This window comes from Armigeres subalbatus, chromosome 1, assembly GCF_024139115.2.
Source record: "Armigeres subalbatus isolate Guangzhou_Male chromosome 1, GZ_Asu_2, whole genome shotgun sequence".
Lineage (NCBI taxonomy): Eukaryota > Metazoa > Arthropoda > Insecta > Diptera > Culicidae > Armigeres > Armigeres subalbatus.
This window is the reverse complement of record NC_085139.1, coordinates 180,097,779-180,117,927: the sequence shown is the minus strand read 5'-3', so window position 1 is coordinate 180,117,927 and position 20,149 is coordinate 180,097,779. Positions and strand designations below refer to the sequence as shown.

Below are 20,149 nucleotides of genomic sequence, written 5' to 3'. Positions count from 1 at the left end.
ACGGCACAGCAGCGGTTAAGATTAGAGGCCTGAATAAGAGAAACGCGGATAGAAAATATGAATCTGCCAACACTGCATTCAATCTTCTTCATCAAAGAACAACACATGAAAAGGAAGAAATGGTTTATGTAGATAAAATCTCACAATCGGCTATTTTATGTGCCCACATCACATAACAATAGAATCCTATAAACAATGGAATTCCAATTCATAATCTATAAATGACTTGCATATATCATTGGAAACTAATGTAAAATACATTCAATTTTGTTTATTTAAAAATGGCATAAAATCGAATTTGGCCGTTTTCAGTATTTGAGCCAACATTTTGGCTGCTTGACAGGTCTCCTGCTCGATTGGCTGCTGTTTTTTGACGGTTCGATTGGCGGCACATACCTATCCGCGTTTCTCTTATTCAGGCCTCTAGTTAAGATCACAGATTGCCTACAAAATAAATATATGAATAAAAAAAATACAAGCACAACGATCCCTAGCTGTAAGATCCAGACCGGCATCCGTCTCCTGTTGCCGAGCAAGCTTGTCAAGCACGCCATCTGAAAGAATCAGAGCCGTCACCAAATACACCAGCTCCAGTTAAACACCAACCGCAATGAAATTTATACAAAAATGACAAAAATGGCCATGTCAAATGACAGCCACACTCGCAGAAGAAAGAGTTTTCCCACACGCACTACAAGCCAGGGGGCCCTCCTTAGCCGTGTGGTAAGACGCGCGGCTACAAAGTAAGACCATGCTGAGGGTGGCTGGGTTCGATTCCCGGTGCCGGTCTAGGCAATTTTCGGATTGGAAATTGTCTCGACTTCCCTGGGCATACAAGTATCATCATGTTAGCCTCATGATATACGAATGCAAAAATGGTAACTTGGCTTAGAAACCTCGCAGTAAATAACTGTGGAAGTGCTTAATGAACACTAAGCTACGAGGCGGCTCTGTCCCAGTGTGGGGATGTAATGCCAATAAGAAGAAGAAGACTACAAGCCAGAGATGAAAGGCGAATATTATAATAATTTCTGAGATAATGATTTGAGACAGTTCGGCGGAGGATTTTTAGTGATGTGTCGTTCAAATAAAATTTCTGTATATGCATCCTCTATTGATTCTGCTTTTGGTGTTGTTGCTGTTCGTGTTTAGAAAGACGCATCATTGAAAACGAGGATGCATTTATTGGGGGGTGTTCTGACTTGTCAATATCCCTAACTCAGCCATCTTGGATTTTTGTATGGAATTTATGCTCGTTTGTTTACGTTTTGCACTGAAAATTGATGTTTTCCCCCGCGCTGGTCATTCCCATCTACTGACGAAGTCGTTTAACCTATACATACGCAAGGGCCTTGATTGCTAACAAATCGGTTCTTTCCAGAACCAGCATTTTATTTGAAAGAAATGTTCTCCAAAGTGCAAATCATAATCGCTTGGTGGCGGCAGTAATTTTCTGTTGGCTGCAGAAGCATTACCACGTGTCAGAGGAAAACGTTGCAGAAAATAATACGCATGGATAGCATCAATAGCAATCAAGTGAGATAGATTTGTTCTCTGCAGAATCTCGAAAAAAAATGGGTCGAGTGATTTTGATTATCTCCCGTATGGAATGTGCACCATCGTACAGCATCCCGTTAAAGAAGCAGTACTGAATACCGAACGGACGACCGACCTCCCTTTCTTGATAGATCGGCGAGTCCCGTGCTGGTGGTTGTTGAGCCTCCGTAATTGCTACACTACACGCCCCGGAGAGCAGTGACCAAAGCTATGGAGTTGAGGGCTCAGCAAGGCCCGGTGCGTCCGCTTTTGCTTGTTGCCACCCAATATCCGATGTGCCACTGCGCCGGTCGCGGACACGCGGAACGTCGGTATGAAGCTTTCAAATGAATCACGGACCGGCAGTTCGACTACAATGCCATATCAGATAATGGCTAAGGTAACCTGCCAATAACACTTCTCCCACCTAACATGCACCAGAGACCTCAACGAATCCGGAACGGCTGCAACGACATCCACCCCCACTCCCCATTTATGCACGCAAATAAAAGCGTTCATGGATTCGTGAACTAACAAGTCCACGTTTTTTTTGTTAAATATCTTGGCTGTACATATTCACAGCACATGTTTCGAAATGGACAAATTGATATGAAATTTGCGAAAAAGAATCCACGTGTCTTGGAGGGACTCGAACCCTCAACCACCTACTCTCTAGATAGGCGTAATAGGGGAGGAGAAGACCACCAGCTGTCATCGAGAGAAAAAGTGAAATTATTGAAATTTCACACGGTGTGGTATAGGAAATGAAGTATATTTTTGTTATAAAACAAAAATTAAGGACGTTTCTTAAAAAAATCTTGGTTTACGGGGTTAGAATTTAAAAAGCACACAAAATGTTATCTCGATTTGTATATTTTTTTTTCGAATGTTGTTGAAAGCAGCGTTGAAGCGTGAGGGATATATCTCTTGTTGGAACTAATAAAACCCTTGCGAATTGCTTTATTTTTGGAGTTATTCGCAAAATTGGCCAAATTAGGAACATGGCCAAAACCGGTACAGTTCCCCTAAGCAGTTATTGCTTAAGATTGTTGAATTTCTAACCCCACAAACTAAAAATTGTTTGACGAAAAAATTTCACATTTTCACATTTTAATTCTCATTTTCTATATCATGCCATGTCAAATTTCCATGGTTCAACTTTTTCTCTAAACTTTTCCAGGTGGCAGCACTGATGAAGGAACCTCCCCCAGAGTGTATGTAATTAAGAGTGGCGACATGTGCCGCATTTGACAGGTCTCCTGCTCGTTTGGAACACGATTTTGTATGGGAATGACAGATGAATTTTGTTCCAATTTTGACAGTGTCGCCACTCTTAATTACATACACTCTGACCTCCCCCATAACCTCAACACAACAAGACCACTTAACCCTTTGTCTGTGCTCTGGGGTCAATATGACCCCAGGCCAGTTTGAGTGGCCGCCATTTTTTTAGTTTTCAACCGATTCTCCTAATTTTTGGTAGTTTGGTAAAACTCGCCGAGATCTGTCTCCTAGGTGCAAATTCGCTTGAAAAATCTTGAAAATATGCGCTACAGTGTCCTTTTTTCAAAAAACTTACGTTGTCTGTGCTCTGGGGTCAAATTGACCCCAAATTGAAATTGCTATAACTTTTTTAATGTTTGGCCAATTTTGGATTTTTGGGGCTGTTTCGAAAGATAATTTAATTATCTTTTAGGTCATTACCAAAGATTGACTATAGGTGGACGGGTACATCGCGGGTGGGATTTTCGTAAAAAAGGGTACAAAAACAGTGATTTTTCATGCTTATTTTATTATATCTGAAAATCCTACCCATTCTGAACTGCACCTTTTCAAAAAGGTTATGCAGAAAGGCGTGTGCTTTGGCATGAGGCATTGAATAGTTTAGCGCTTGATCGCTAGGTGGCGGTATATTTGAATTCATTATTTTAGACTACTCAAGTAACTCCGATATATAGAATTTTCCTCATTGTAAATATTCTAATCGCACAATTTTGAAATTTGTAAAGATGACGTCTTTAACAAAGTTCGTCTGGTGGGAATGGACTGTCATGTGACGGAATAAATAATTAGGAAATTTACAAATAGGCGGCGCTAGTGTACTTGCAATATTCTTGCATATTTGAAATATTGCTTTAGCTTGAGATCCCTCATACTTACACCCAAGTTGTATTCGGCAACATTGTTCAGGATGTCTATCACTAAACAGCGGTGCTCAATATAATGAGCACTTCTTCCTATTTTAAATTTGTGCGATAAGAATATTTACACTGAGGAGAATTCTATATATCGGAATATCTTGAGTAGTCTAAAATGATGAATTCAAATATACCATCACCTGGCGGCCGAGTTCTAAACTTATCAACGCCTCATGCCAAAGCACATGCCTTCCTGTATAGACTTTTTAAAAAAGTTGCAGTTCAAAATGGGTAGGATTTTCGGATATAAGTAAAATAATCATGAAAAATCACTGTTTTTGAATCCTTGTTCACTAAAACCCCTCCCCGCGATGTACCCGCCCACCTATACTCAATCTTTGGTGACGACCTGAAAGATGATTAAATTATCTTTCGAAACAGCCCCAAAAATTCAAAATTGGCCGAGCATTGAAAAAGTTACAGCAATTTCAATTTGGGGTCAATTTGACCCCAGAGCACAGACAACGTAAGTTTTTTTGAGCACAGACAGAAGGTTAAAGGTCACGTTTGCGGAAAAGCCATCAGAATCCGAGTACCAACCTCCACCGCGGTTAGCTCTTTTTTTGCAAATTGAATATCTTTCGGATGCTTGATTTGTCCAATCTCACATGTGCTTTACTGTTGTATATCCACAGTCAAGCGAGTGCACATTGTTTATTAAACGATAGGATCGCACTCCATGTCCCAACAACAGGTTGGGCGGACTGATATAGAATGCGATTCAATCGCACTCTGCTGTACCAAAGGCTTGCTTGGCTAAAGCATTTGATGAGTTTGATTGCCCTACGCATGCGGTCGCGTGTACTCAGACGACTAATGACGGTGGAAGACCGACACTTGATTACAATTAATTGCATTTTATTTGGCAACTCGGACGTACGAAAACCATTTTTTAAAAAATATTTTGGCTGTACATATGCACAGCACATGTTTCGAAATGGACAAATTGATATGAAATTTGCGAAAAAGAATCCACGTGTCTTGGAGGGACTCGAACCCTCAACCTCATACTCTCTAGATAAGCGTGATAGCCCCTACTCAACAAGACCACTCAAAGGTCACGGTTACTTGACCAACACCCCCAGCTAGGTGAGGGGTAGAGGATGACACACACACACACAATTCAAACAAACTATCTCTCACTACTTTCGAGTATTTATTATTTGAAAACGGCTTAGATTTCTTAGTCACGAACGAAAATTATACGCGGTTTTTTACTGTCTACTCTGTGTTTCGAATTTGGCGTATTAAGGTTCTTCCAAACACACGCGACGCGACAGTCGCGACGCGTTTCTATCGCCTGGCGACAGCGATTCTGACGCCGTTGGTATATAAGCATAAATGAAACATTGCTTGCAACGACCCAACAATATAATCGCGGCGATGAAATCTTTTAGGTCTGGGGTAGCCTTTAATATCCTCATCTGGCTTCCCCTGTTCAATTCAATTTCCAATTCAAGTGGTACCTAACCGCAAAAAAAAACCTTGATGAGATTTGTCATTATTTCCCACAGTTCTGGATTTCGGCGCATCCCTATGGCCTGGCGTCCTTGGCGAGGGGCAACCTGACCAACCACACGCTACGGCGCTGTCTGTACTCATTAGATAAAATTTGCATATACCGCTTCGCTTTCCACGGTGAATTCGGATCAGTTATGTAATTATTGGGGAAATGCAGCGATATTCACGACCAGCATCAATAACTGCAATCTAACACCCTTTTAACTTCACAACAAACTGTAACGGACTTGTTCATCGGCGTTATTGATCATTATTTTAGGGCTGATAAAACTTCGAATAAAGACAAACAGGCATAACAGCCTAAAAAACATACGCATTCACTCGGATCGAAGTGTAAATTGACGCCGCTTCTGATTAATCATAGAACAACATTTGATGGTCACTGTCAGCATTTAAGCTATGCACAGATAAACAGACATTACACTCGTTATTTTTTCATCGCAAACTGAGCCATTGGTAAATTCAAATAATTATTAGTTGGTCAAGCGATCACTCGTGGCAAATAGGGTTTGTTTCTTGTCTTCTGCCTGTTTGTTTGTGATCAAAGCTACGCTAGAGTGGAAAGGGATTCGAAGCAAGTCCCGCATACTGTAGGTATTTATGACTCGAAGGAATGGATAACTAAACTAAACTACATACAAAACTAAATGAAATGCAAAAATAGCGAATTACCTTCTGTAAACGACGGCGAACGAGTGGAGATGGAGGATAACTGCCAACTACGTAGCATCGCTAGCTTTGAATAGAAATGATTTCTTTCATCGACACAAGAAAAAAGGTGTTGTTATCATTTTGAATGAATTTTTCCTTTCTAAATATTTATTTTAAATAACATTAAGTATAAAAATATATTAATATTACCTCAATAAATGTATTCTTTGGCATTTCCTTACTCTTGTTTCCTTTCATTTACTTCTTCATGTAGATGTACGTTTTTGCCAAATGAATCGGAAATGAATATTTCGCTTACGCTGCTTGCAGTGTGACCGAATCGATCCAAATGTAAATTTAACCGAAATAAACCAATCAATTGTCAACAATTTTGAATTCGCTCGATTTTACAAGTAATGCATCTGGTTCAGATAGACGCGATAATACCAAGAACAGAAACAAAAACAAACAAAAATATCAGCCACGAAACAATGGTCCGTCGGTTTGGGTCTCGCCATGAACCGCAAAAATTGATGTCGAATTTAAATATTTTCTTTATATAGCACTAACTATTCACACTAAAATCTACTACTTTCTTGTTTTCGCGTCGAATTGGTTCGCCTATTTTTTTGTTTACTTCTATACACTGAATCGATGCTCTAAAATATACAGATTATTTCATTGTTTACAGTTTCGATCCATTTGTGGTAAAATGACAGTTATATATTTTTTTGCTATACACTAAAACACGAGCATGAGGGCCCATTTCTTATTTACAATCGCGATAAAACGTTGTGTATGGTAATAGTACGGTCATTGAATAAGAACTCACATCACAAATGAAAATGGACGACTCTATCTGCAGCATTAGTTCGACGTTGGAACATCCGGCTCTGTACGCTGCTCTTCTTCGTCCTCTTCGAGTTCGATCTGTGTTTGTAGAGGAGGTTGCGGCAGTGGTGGACGAACACTGGCACCACTAACGATCGACGACAGCGACGGCGGTGGAATCATGATTTCGCAAGGCATCTGATATTCGCCTAGGCCGCAAACGGAGATATCTATGCAGCCGGGATCCGACGGGGGCGTCTGCCACCAGGGTTCGATCGTTGTGGTGACCGGCGGTGACGGAAGACGATGGTGGTGGTGGTGATGGTGATGATGGAGATGCAGATGTGGATCGGCATCTGTAAGTTTTTTTTTGGTTATATTGACGGTGGATGGTTGCTGGGGTTGGTGTTGTTCAAAGGGAAGGTTCAAGTGCTACTGTACTCATACTCTTACTGTTGGTTGTTCATTCGTGAGAAGGGTTCATAATTTAGCAATATCGTTCAGGCCAAAACGTTGGAAGGTCTTCCTAGTCTAAGTGATCTTATAGATCGGGTTCAAACCGGGGTGTCTACGGGGATGGGGACTAGATTAAACTAGATTACCGTTGCTTCGCGCCATTGTGGCCGTATTGGTGGTGGTCGTCGGAGCTGAATGGTTAAGGCCAGACAGATGATGGGGATGACTGAGCAGACCGTGAGAGTGATGGTGGTGTAGATGCGGATGGTGGTGGTGATGCGGCGGAAGAAAATGTTGACCATTTGTACTACTACTGCTGGAGCTGCTGTTGCTGCTGTTACTACTGTTGGCACCACCGAATACTCCGGAAATTTTTAATTTCCCCAATTTATTCCAAAAGCTGGACTTATCTCCAAGCGTATCTAAGTGATCGGAATTGGATTTACTATTTTTGCTTAGCTTATCAGAATAGAAACAACAGGTTAGCTTATTTGAATTAGGTATCACAACGTTAGAAGCCATTTTACTACAACTAGCACTCCCACAGGCCGAATAGCCGCCAACTGGACCAGTATTGCAACCGCTGCTGCTACCGCAGCTGCTCCTTATCGAGCTACTACCAGCCATCATTGACATTCCAGAACCACTACCTTCAGCGTTATCGTTAATCGTTACCGTCTTGCTGTTGTTCGTATACATAGTGGTAGTCCGGTACAACATGCTACTGGAATAACTAGCACCACTACTACTACTTCCGCTAATGCCGCTATCTACATCGCCATTATTCGGCTGCGAAGTGGTCGGTGATAACCGTTCCTGCATGTGAATCATAGCTGAATTGGACGAACCTGCTGCTATACAATCGTCTTGCGACAGTTCATCATGATACTGTGCGCAATGGATTTCATTCAATCGTTCTTCTATGGCGTCCTGTTCGTCCTTGGATGGCATGATCAACGTTTCCACAGAAAGATTCAGCTCCCCTATAATTCTGTCGTGTTGGCTCTGCACGTGCCTTAGTTCGTCGTGGATATTGAATTTACTTAACGATTCAAAACTCTGCATCGAAGAAGAGTTTATGTTTCCCTCTGGCTTTGCCGCTCCCAACACCCCAAGCGTGCTTCCTGCGCCAACATCCTCGTAGATGTTTTCCTTCGTTCCGTACCGCGTTGTAAAGGTGTGCTTCTCTTGAGAGATTGCGGCATTGCCCGCCGCACCAGGACCTCCGCCGGATGTCCCAGCCGAAGATATGGAACTCTTTCGGAAGCTTTTACTCAATAAGGCACGTAGAGAATTGGTGGATGGCAACTTGGAGAGCGCATTGCTCGACACCGACGAGGAGATTTTGTGTATCTGGGGGATATTGTTCGGATGCAGCTGGCCACCCGCTTGTTGCACCTGTTGTTGCTGCTGCTGCTGGTGCTGCTGCTGAAGAGCCTGCTGCTTGAGCAACATCGGTTCGCAATAAGCGTACGAGTACTCCGGATTTATGCTGCTGTCGTTACTGGATTGATGGTGATGTAGGTAGGAGGACGGTAAGGTCGCGGCCGATATTGGAGCAGGCTCGTACCGCTCCATGGTCGCGACAATGTTGTTGCGCCATTTGATCTGAAAATAGAAAGATAGGGAAAACAAATATTTGTAGCGTTAGATCATTTCATGAAGCAATAACAAAGGCGGAGTTAAGGTGGTGCACGTGACCAAATCGATTATTTCTCTGGAATTCAATTATGTACGCCAAAATGGTCTTGAGAAAAATAACTGATTTTCCTAGAATTTTTATTAATCCTGGAGAAACTTACGAAGTAGTTTTCGAAAAAAAATTAGAAGAAATTCTGGGATTTTTTTTTTGGAAAATCCAATCCAATCCAACCATTCGCTAACTGGGCTAGAACATCAGTCCAGTTATCGAGCGCCGCCTTTTAACTGGGCTAACGAGGGGATTTACGACGCATTGTTATGATTAGTGTTTTACTTGTAACGAGGATAATTTACCATTTCAACTCCCCTCGCAGCCTAGTCTTTGTTTTTGTGTTTTGACGGATAACTGCTTTTTAACTGGGCTTTGGCCCAGTTAGCGAACGCCTAGTTAAGAAAGCAGTCCAGTTAAAAAGCGCCCAGTTAGCGAACTGTTGCTGTATATTGAAAATTCCGTCGTAAATTCCTGTAAGAATTCCTTTGCAAAATCTATCCGAAAATCTTTCAAGCTTTCTTTGGAAATTTCTTCATTACATTCTGAAATTTCTCCAGGTATTCATTCGGAAATTTCATCTAAATATGCTTCAGAATTGTTTTCCACCCCATAAATTCCCTCCAGGAATAATTTAGAAAATATCTCCATTGATTCCTTTTGAGTTTCTTCCAGGGACTCTTTCGGAAAATCCTATCCTTTGTTAATTCATCCAGAAATTTCTTCGGACATTCCTTTTTTAGTAAAACAGGGATTAATCCGGCAATTTTGTTGGTAGATTTTTTCTTGAAATTTATTTAAGAATGAAATAGGCAATCCTGAAAGAATATTCGGAAATATTAAAGGTATTATATTTTTAGATGAGTTTTTCGAGGAACTCTTGAAGTAATTTCCAAAAGATTCGAAATAGATTTTATTAATGAATTTCTGAAGAGATTCCCGAGAGAGTTTCTAAATAAATATCCGAAGGTGTTGAGGAGTTTCTATTTAAATTTTTGAATGAATATCCGAAGGTATTCGTAAATGAAGTTATGGAAGAGTTCCTGGATGAAGTTCTGAATAAATTCCTAAGTGAAATTTCAATTTCTTCCTACAATTATGGAAGGGATTTCTTAAAGAATTAGCCAAAAAATCATGTTTTTGACAAAAACCTGATATATTTGCTGATGCAATTCCTTAACGAATTGGAAGGGTGCCTAATTCAATTTTCAAAGGAATTCATAAAGAAATTCATAAAAGGAATTCTCCTGAAAGGTTTTCCGTTTTCCGTTTTCCTGAAAGGATTCCGGAAATAAATTTCTCATGTAATCCCTTCGGAAACTCTAGGAAGAACTTCTTGTAGTTGTTTTCAAATTTTCCTCGGGAATTTCATCAGATTTGCAGGAATTCTTTCAGAAATTTTTATAGGAGTTCCTTCGCTCATTCATCCGGATTTTATTTTAGCAACTCTTCCAGGAATAATTTTGAAAGGAATATTACATTGTTTTACTAAAGGAATTTCTGAAGAAATTTACAAACGTTTTTTGCGAGGTTTTACGAAAATATCCCTGTAGAAGTATTTAAATGAGCTCCTTGAGATATTTTATATATTATTCCTGGAGGATTTCTCAAAAGAATATCTGGACGGTTTTGTGTTTGTTTTGTGGAATTTTAGAAGAAATTCTTGGAGGTTTTCAAAGATTTTTTTAACAAATTTCTGAAGGAAATGGTGAACAAATTTTGTGAATAATTATTATAGGAATCCACAAAAAAATCAAATGGAATTTTCAAGCAAACACCCATTAGCCTACTCGGTTTGTCAACAGCGGGCTGAAGCTGATGATCATTCGGCATAAATTTCCTGTCTTTTTTTTCACGTTTCACGTTCATTTATTTTGGGCCGTCACTTTCACACACCAGCGAGTGAAGTGAAACGGACTGTCACTGTGGGCTGTATGTGCGGTGAGAAAAGAGGTCTTTTGTTTACTTCATCTGTGATTGTTGCTGCTAACTATTTTTCTAGGAAGTGGGTTTGAACAGGCAATGTTTACTCTTATTGCGACTGGATGCGGCCATAAAAAAGAAAGCATTACCTTCTTTCATAATTGAAATAGTTTTCGAAAAAAAATTAGCCCGGATTGTATGTAATTAAGAAGAAATTGGAAAATATTTCAATGATAATTATTATAACTGAATTCCGCCAAACGGCATTCCGCTGAATGATTTTTGGTGAAAAGGTACATTCCGCGAAATGTCTTTCGGAAAAAAGTGCATTCCGCGTAATGTGTTTCGGAGAGTTGATGCATTCCGCGGATTGTCGCACCGCGAAAAAAAAAATCCGCGAAGTGTTTTTCGGGAAATAGTATACAACCAAACATTAACGTCTTAATTAGTCTTTGATACAACCCCGTCGACCGACCTACTTGAAATCTATATAAATGAAAATTTGTTTAGATTTCCTTACTGACGATTTAACTCACGAACGGGTGAACCAATTTGCAAAATTTTCTCCCTGATCGATTCGTCTTGGGATCTGTAAGGTTTGTATGTATAAAAAGTTGGTTAATTTAATGGGGAATGGTAGAAAATCAGTAGAATACAGCTTTTGATCACTGGTTGAGGGAAACAAAACAATAGCACGAAAATTGATCTAGAGTGCGGTGCTGCAAATAGTTCAGAATATGACATTTGCATTACAAACACCCAGGCAAAGCTGGGTTATATCGCTAGTTTCGAATGAAAATGACGCGCGCCCGAAACAAGAAAACACAAAGAAAAAGAAAGCGGTCGGTCATTATCCCCGCACCCATATCGATTGACAATAGGGGCGGGGCTTATGATGTTACTTCATTAAATACAAGAGAGCTACTATCTTGCGTGCGCGTCATTTTGTCATTGGTTCCATTGACCATTGGAGAGCGGTTCATGGCGTGGGTACCGCTCCGGCAGTCTTGTTGTTTAACGGTAAATCATCGAGAGGTCGGCCAGCAGCAGCATCAATTGAGATTTTCTGGACGGTGGTCGTCGGTGCGGTTGCTACCGTGTGGGACCGAAATCCGTACAGCACCGAATTCCGTCCACTTTGTGAGATATCACTAAATTAAAAGAAATTTAACAAAACACATTTATGAATCATTTATCTTATCCTGATCTTTTACTTGACAGTGTTATATCTGAAATGTACATCCCTATCACTGTGTCATTTGACGTTTGCCGATTAGACAAACGAAAGGATAGCCGAATGGCTCATATGATTCGACGATTACACTGGACGATCAGTCCACTTTGAAACCTCAATCTTAGCAGTTGGTCATCTTTAAATATCACGGTAACCTTAGGTAGTCTGCTACCTTCTTCGCTCGTTTTTCCACTCTAGCTAATCGTTTCCGCTTAAGTAAAAGTATAAAAGTGGCGACGAGGAACGGATTTATCGGTTTCGCGCGTGCAAGTGAAAAGAGTGTATTTTTTTTTCATCCATTGCTCCAAGTCCATTCTTTGTGGTCACCAGCAACGTCTACGGTAGAGCAGCGATCACTCCAGCAGTCACAAAAGCTGTTCGTTTTGGAGACGTATGGTGTACATCAGGGAGTAAGAAAATCCAACATCCACCGTTTCGCTGAAGACCGTATCAGGGAATAATCAGGTCACTGAGCAGCGTGACCAGAAAATCGTAAGTACAGAACGAGTGAAAAGGAATTGATAAAGAAAGTGTTGCAGTACCGTGATTTCGCCTTTTTGTGGGAAAGCGTCATTTGCGGTGCAGTTGCAGTTGAAAACTGAAAAGGCCTTTTCATCTCTTTTGAGCATTTACAGACAATAGGGTGTATCAAAACTATTATTTTAATATATCACAAAACAAATCATTGATATTGCTTTATTGTATATCGTATTGATAATTACCATTTCTTTATTGGACTATATGAAGGTTTAGCACAAAGTGTGGAAGTCAATAGACCGTTTCTATTCTGTGGTGCAACGGAGATCAAAGGACCGAATTCAGGCGGCGACGTAGTTTCTTTGTCGCACGAAAGTTAAACACACGAAAGCGGCAAATTATCAGACTTGCTGCCAAGGCGGTTTGCCAGAAATCTCCGAAAGCACAGCACATCAGGGTGAGTCACATATTACCTTTTTTATGCATAAAAAATTACAGAAAGTGAGCGAAACGTTTTTTTTTTGCTGGTTCATTTAATCCATAGTATTCTTTGTTCTATTTTTTTTCTTTGCTCTTTTTTCATCAACTATTAAAATAATTCCTTTGATTGCATTGTGTCGATACTTCTATCTAAATATTTGATCCGCTTATAAAAAAATTGATTCCTTTTTATATTATTGAATACCTTTGTGTGATATATTGCCTTATTCTTTGCGTAGTTGGACAATGAGTACCAGCGTTGCCTTTTCATTGGAACCATACCGCAGGGGTACATCATTCAATGACTGGTTTACCAGATTGAAATATTTCTTTTTGGTGAACAAGGTAAAAGAAGAGGATAAAATGGCCTACTTCATTACCATGAGTGGTCAGGCAATATTCTCCGAGATTAAGCTTTTGTTTCCGGCGGGAAATTTTGAGGAGGCTACTTTAGAAGATATCGTGTCTAAGTTAAAACATCGTTTAGACAAGACAGAACCGGATCTAGTCCAGAGGTATAAATTCAGTACCAGAACTCAAGCCCCGATGAAAGCACGGAAGATTTTATTCTTAATTTAAAACTTCAAGCCGAATTTTGCGGCTTTGAAAATTTCAAAGAAGTCGCTATTCTTGATCGTCTCATTGCCGGCATTAGCGACAAGAAATTGCGGCAAAGACTCTAGGCGAAGATAATTTGACTTTGGCTAATGCGGAAAAATTAATAGCTACATGGGAAGTGGCTCGGGCAAATGCAGGTACGGCTGATCAGCCGAATATGGTTCCGGGTCATTCAAGTTTCATAGCTGCAATAAACAACAGACCAAACGAACCTCTGGGAGTAGCAGCCACTAGACTAGCTAAAGTGTATGAATTTTCAAAAAAAAACCAGGGTTTTACCAGTACTGAAAGGGATGGGGGTAATAGGAGGCCAGTGAAAAGCCGGTTAGGATTCAGGCCATTGGAGAGATGGCAACAAGTGTACAAAGGAGGACAAGGATCCGAAATGAGGAATGTTCGACAACACGAAGGAAGAGTGGGAGGACAACGACAGTGGCCGAGACCGGATTACTCTCAGATGATTTGCCATTTCTGTGGGGTAAAAGGCCATATAAGAAGGAAATGCTTCAAGTTAAAAAAAACTTGAATCGGGACGCGGTGAACCTGGTGGAGTCGTACAGACCTGGGCCCTCATCAGACAGACACATTACTGAACTATTGGAGCGAATGCGAACAAGAGACGACGACGACGACGACGAAGAAGAAGAAGACTCAGGTAATTTACAATGTATGTTGGTAGCATCGATCAACAGAATAAGTAATCCTTGTTTAGTACAAGTGGAAATTGAAAATAATTGTTTGGAAATGGAAGTTGATTGTGGCGCGTCTGTGTCTGTTATTGGTAAAAAGCGATATTTGTCGATGTTCAATAAACCCTTACGAAGATATAGTGAGCCATTGATGGTAGTAAATGGAGCCAAACTAAAAATTGAGGGAGAGGCAAAAGTTTTCGTCAAATTCAATGGTAAAGAGGGGTTAATGCAACTACTAGTCCTTGATTGCGAAAACGATTTTTATCCGTTGTTGGGTCGAACTTGGCTTGATGTGTTTTATCCCAATTGGAGACATTTTTTCACAAATTCTATGCAAATCAATAGTGTTAATGAAGCAGGTAAAAAAGTGGTTGATGAACTGAAAAGCGATTTTAAAAAAGTATTTACAAAAAATTTCTCGTCACCTATTGAAGGATTTAAAGCAGAGCTTGTAATGAAGGATGAAACGCCTATTTTCAAGAAGGCATATGACGTTCCTTACAGATTAAAGGATAAGGTAGTAGAATATTTGGATAAGTTAGAACGGGAGAAAGTTATTACACCAATTGGTACTAGTGAATGGGCCTCACCAATCATCATAGTTATGAAGAAAAACAATGAAATTCGTTTAGTTATCGACTGTAAGGTGTCTATAAACAAGGCCATTATACCTAATACATACCCATTACCCACATCACAAGATATTTTTTCAAGTTTAGCAGACTGTAAAGTTTTTTGTGCGCTTGACCTTGAGGGAGCATATACCCAATTAGAACTAACGGAAAGATCCAAGAAGTTTGTGGTTATTAATACGATGAAAGGATTATATAAATATAATAGATTACCCCAAGGGGCATCGTCTAGTGCCTCAATTTTTCAACAGGTAATGGACAAAGTATTGGAAGGAATCGAAAACGTTACATGCTACTTGGACGATGTTCTCATAGCGGGAAAAACAACTAAGGATTGCAAGAATAAACTTGTATTAGTTTTGGAACGGTTAGCTAAAGCTAACATTAAAGTGAATTTTGAGAAATGCAAATTTTTCGTAACAGAGCTTACACATTTGGGGCACATTATCAGCGACAAAGGATTAAAACCTTGTCCGGACAAAATTTCTACCATAGAGAAGGCAAATGCCCCAAAGAATGAATCGGAGTTGAAATCTTTCTTAGGCTTATTGAATTACTATCACAAATTCTTGCCAAACCTGTCGACTAAATTATATCCTCTATACAATCTACTGAAGAATAATGTGAAGTTCGCTTGGGATGATAACTGTCAAAAAGCCGTTATGGAAAAAATTTACTGATGGAGACAGACCTTTTGGAGTTTTTTGACCCAAAGAAGCCGTTGGTGGTGATATCGGACGCCTCAAGCTACGGACTTGGGGGGTTAATAGCGCATGTTATAGGTGAAGTTGAAAAACCGATTAGTTTTACTTCATTCTCACTTAACTCAGCACAAAAAAAATACCCTATTTTACACTTGGAAGCTTTGGCTTTGGTGTGCACCATCAAAAAATTCCATAAATATCTTTACGGACAACGGTTCACTGTTTACACTGATCATAAGCCTTTGGTTGGAATTTTTGGGAAGGAGGGCAAAAATGCGATTTATGTAACAAGGCTACAGCGTTTCGTGTTAGATCTAGCGATATATGATTTTGACATAATTTATAGACCCTCGCATAAATTAGGAAATGCAGATTTCTGCTCTAGATTCCCGCTACAACAAAGTGTTCCGGAAGTGATTGATACTGATGTTATTAAAAGTATTAATTTTAGTAAGAGTATACCTATTGATGCAGCATTGATTGCTGAAGCAACCAAAAAGGATGAGTTGTTACAAAAAGTGAAATCTTTCATGCTAAATGGCTGGCCTGAAAGGCTTGAAAAACCATTTTCAGATATTTTCTCTAATAATTTGGATTTAGAACTGATGGACGATTGTCTTCTATTCATGGATAGAGTGGTCATACCAAAAGTTTTCCAAATAAGAATTTTAAAACTGCTCCATGCCAATCATTCGGGAATAATCAAAATGAAACAACTGGCAAGAAACACGGTGTATTGGTTCGGTATAAATGCTGATATTGAAGGGTATGTTGCACAATGTGAAGCCTGTAATAGTATGGCAATTGTACACACATCCAAGGAATCTTTTAAATGGACACCTACTACGAGACCTTTTAGTCGGATCCACATTGATTTTTTCTTCTTCGAACATCGCACTTACTTGTTGATAGTTGATAGTTTTTCTAAATGGATTGAGGTAGAGTTGATAAAACAGGGTACAGACTGTAATAAAGTGTTGAAGAAAATGATTGCATATTTTGCGCGTTTCGGTTTGCCAGACATATTAGTATCGGACAATGGTCCTCCCTTCAACTCCAGAGTATTCGTTGATTTTTGGAAAGGCAAGGTATTAAGGTGATGAAAAGTCCTCCTTACAATCCCGCAAGTAATGGCCAAGCTGAACGTTTGGTTAGAACAGTAAAGGAAGTCCTTAAAAAGTTTCTAATAGATCCGGAAATCTCGGAGTTGGATCTGGAAGACCAGATAAACTTGTTTTTGTTCAATTTTAGAAATAATAATTTGACGAAAGAAGGACATTATCCTTCTGAAAGAATCTTTTGTTACAAACCAAAGACTATGTTAGATTTGATCAATCCAAAGAGTAATTATAAAAAGCATATGAACATAACGCAGTCAGATGATGAAGGTCATGTTGAAAATCGTAATGGAAAATTTCTGCAGAAATCCAACAATGCGATTGACAATCTGATGGCTGGGGATGAAGTGTTGTATAAGAATAATAATCCCCACCATCAGACTAGATGGATTAAAGCCGTTTTTATTAAAAGTACTCTCACAATGTTTTCCAGATATGTATTGGAAGCGTGGTCACAATGGCTCACAGAAAGCAGATGAGAGTCTGTAAGGAAGCAGCGCAGTGGCCGACCGAACGTTGTGGTGACGAGAGATGAGCAGCGCGATACGATGAATGACGATTTGAGGACTCCCGACGACGAGCCGCCCAATGGCGATAGAACACCGGAGCGGGCTCCGAAGGGAGGGACGAAACGGAGGCGGCTAGAATCAGGCAGCAATCATGGGGAGCTACGTAGATCAAAACGACCGAAGAAAATTAACCGCAGTGATGAATTTTATTACAATTGAATTTCTAAAATCTTCGAACATGTTTTGGTAATCAATGAAATTTGAAATCGATTTAATTGTTATTTCAATAGTTTATTTTTGTTGTATTATTTTTTTGGCGATCGATTAGTTTTCGCGTTCTGAGTAGTTTTAACTCCTAAAGGGGGAAGAATTGTTATATCTGAAATGTACATCCCTATCACTGTGTCATTTGACGTTTGCCGATTAGACAAACGAAAGGATAGCCGAATGGCTCATATGATTCGACGATTACACTGGACGATCAGTCCACTTTGAAACCTCAATCTTAGCAGTTGGTCATCTTTAAATATCACGGTAGCCTTAGGTAGTCTGCTACCTTCTTCGCTCGTTTTTCCACTCTAGCTAATCGTTTCCGCTTAAGTAAAAGTATAAAAGACAGTAAGCTTTCTGGCCGTTGAAATGGAAAATATGCTCTGAAATTAAAATGTCACAATTGAAAAACAAATCGTCACCCAAAAACGCAAAGTTTCAGGCGCCATTTTGTCGGATGCCGGATAAAATTGTTCCTAAAGTGACTGTGTTTAAATTGCAAATTGCAATTTATAGACTAAGATCAGCAGCATAAAAATCAAAGGGATCGCTTCTCAAGATGCGTATTGAACTATTTACAGTAGTAGTCTGGTCAATCGGTCTGCTTTAAATTAAATATTTAGTTAGAAAATAGCTGTACGGATTAAGATCCTATGATTCCAAATCCGTCCACGGTGGACGGATTTCGAATCAGAATGTTTTAATTTAATTCATCATTTAATCGCATTTTTCGTTGTTTTCAATGCAATACTGTGCAGCACATAAAAAATAGAGGCACTCGGTCACCTGTATCAATGACAAACGTTCCATTTGAATTCGATTTGTATTTTCTAGAGCCTTCTTGATAAAATTAAGTGCTTAGGTGTACGGATTTCGATGTACCACGGTACAGAAAATTCAACGGGTAGAAAAAAAAACAGAAAAATTGCTGAAAATAAGTGTAAGATCCCCTACTGGTTGGAGGCAATCGGCGGGTGATTGCTGCAGAAATTCATTGGCGTCTCCATCGATTTGGTCGTCTCTAGTAAAAATTAACATTTTTCTACAAGATTCTATCTTTAATTTGTTAAAGAGAAAGTTGATCTGAGACGAATATTCATCACAGTACAAAACATAATCACCTGGCGACAGTTCGTCGGAGGCTGTAATAAATTTATTCACAGACAAACGGCTGAAAATTCCTTTACTATAGTGGCGTCTTCATCGGTTTGGATGTTGTCGGTCAAACTGTCGGTTTCTCGCAAGACTCTGAGTTTGGTTTTGTTGCTTTTAAGTATTGGAAATGTGCATTATTGAAAATAATTCGATTTTTCAGTACCATCATTTGTTAATCTGATTCAATTTTCCTTCATATTTCAAAGCACAATCGCTTGACGATAGCAGACATTTTGATTGTAACGATGCCGTTGGTAGCAGAGAGTCACGAGCGTGTCGGAGAGAAGCGTTGAAACAAATTCTGACTGACTAACTGACTGAACAAAATTTAGATGTCGTCCGAAAACAACGACCACTAATACTAACGCCATCGAATTTTCTTCAATCACCGTACAAATTAATTCACTGCAGCTACCACCAGGGCCACTGCTCAGACCGATACTGACGCCATGTTCTATGAAGAAAGTTTGTTTAGAATCAACTTTCACTTGTCCACTTTCTTCTAATCAATGCGCATTTTGAATCATGCGGAAAATCACTGGAGAATTTGCAAGTCATTAGCGTTTGCGCTTTAGAAAAATCATCCCAACTTTACCTTATTTCCAAATACGAACTGATTTATTTTAAATTATGTGCCTCACTAACAACCATTCGACCGCGCGACCGCCATTAGATTGTTAGATCCGCCGACGATCACCTCCGAAACTGCTTAGAAAACGAACATAAAGGACGCGCTACCGTGACCGTCACCGTAGTGAAAAAAAAATCTGCTGCACACCGCCAATACTGCGACAGGCGTTTTCGTTGGGGCCGCTTCTGGACGCTCTGGTCCGCGGATTTTTTGATACACAGAGAAAAGGAAGCAGTGGGCTAAAAGGCCCGTCCCTTACATTAATCTGGTGTCCGTTGTTGGGGATGCATGTACGGGATCGATAAATTTTGAATTTTTTACCGGGTTTGGAAAGTAACAACATTTTTAATAGTTGATAATCAAGGGGATCGCTCAAATTGAGAAATTGCTGGAATGTTTCCGAATCGATTGATAAGAAAATCTCGAGAATCCATCGAAAGAGAATCCATCGCTATTAGCATTTGAAATCACTCCTAATTTCGTGACGGTCTCGAATTTGGAAATGTACGTTTTACATTTTTATATCATTTTAGTTTAATATTTAAAAAAAAAACTGATAATTTATTATTAAAGTATTTAATATAATTCCTCCAAAATGACACATAAGATCTTTCTAGAATTAAATCATTTGGTAGAAAATTCCGCATTATCACGCCTCTCACGACAAAGGATTTCTCATACTTTGCAGTATTGAGACGCGAGACTCTGTACTTCCTTGGCCTATTATTTCTGAAAGCTTTCAGTTTGTTCAATAGATAGCCAAGTTGCATTGTGGCAGCAAGAGTAAACCACATCTCATTTTTCCAAATTTGTCCAATAAACG

The 20,149-nt window shown here is 39.6% G+C and overlaps 1 protein-coding gene across 3 annotated transcripts in view; it reads right to left on the bottom strand.

The window, feature by feature from the left end:
- Positions 1-6,036: 6,036 nt before the first annotated feature.
- Positions 6,037-20,149, bottom strand: part of LOC134205565 (probable serine/threonine-protein kinase DDB_G0282963) — a 599,905-nt gene continuing 585,792 nt past the window's right edge. For all 3 annotated transcript variants that reach the window (XM_062680901.1, XM_062680902.1, XM_062680903.1), the window contains exons 3-4: positions 7,340-8,801; positions 6,037-7,093 (exon numbers count right to left, since the gene is read on the bottom strand). In XM_062680901.1, the coding sequence (XP_062536885.1) occupies positions 6,774-7,093; positions 7,340-8,801 (1,782 nt within the window). In that variant the 3' untranslated portion in view covers positions 6,037-6,773. The remainder of the gene's footprint in view (positions 7,094-7,339; positions 8,802-20,149) is intronic.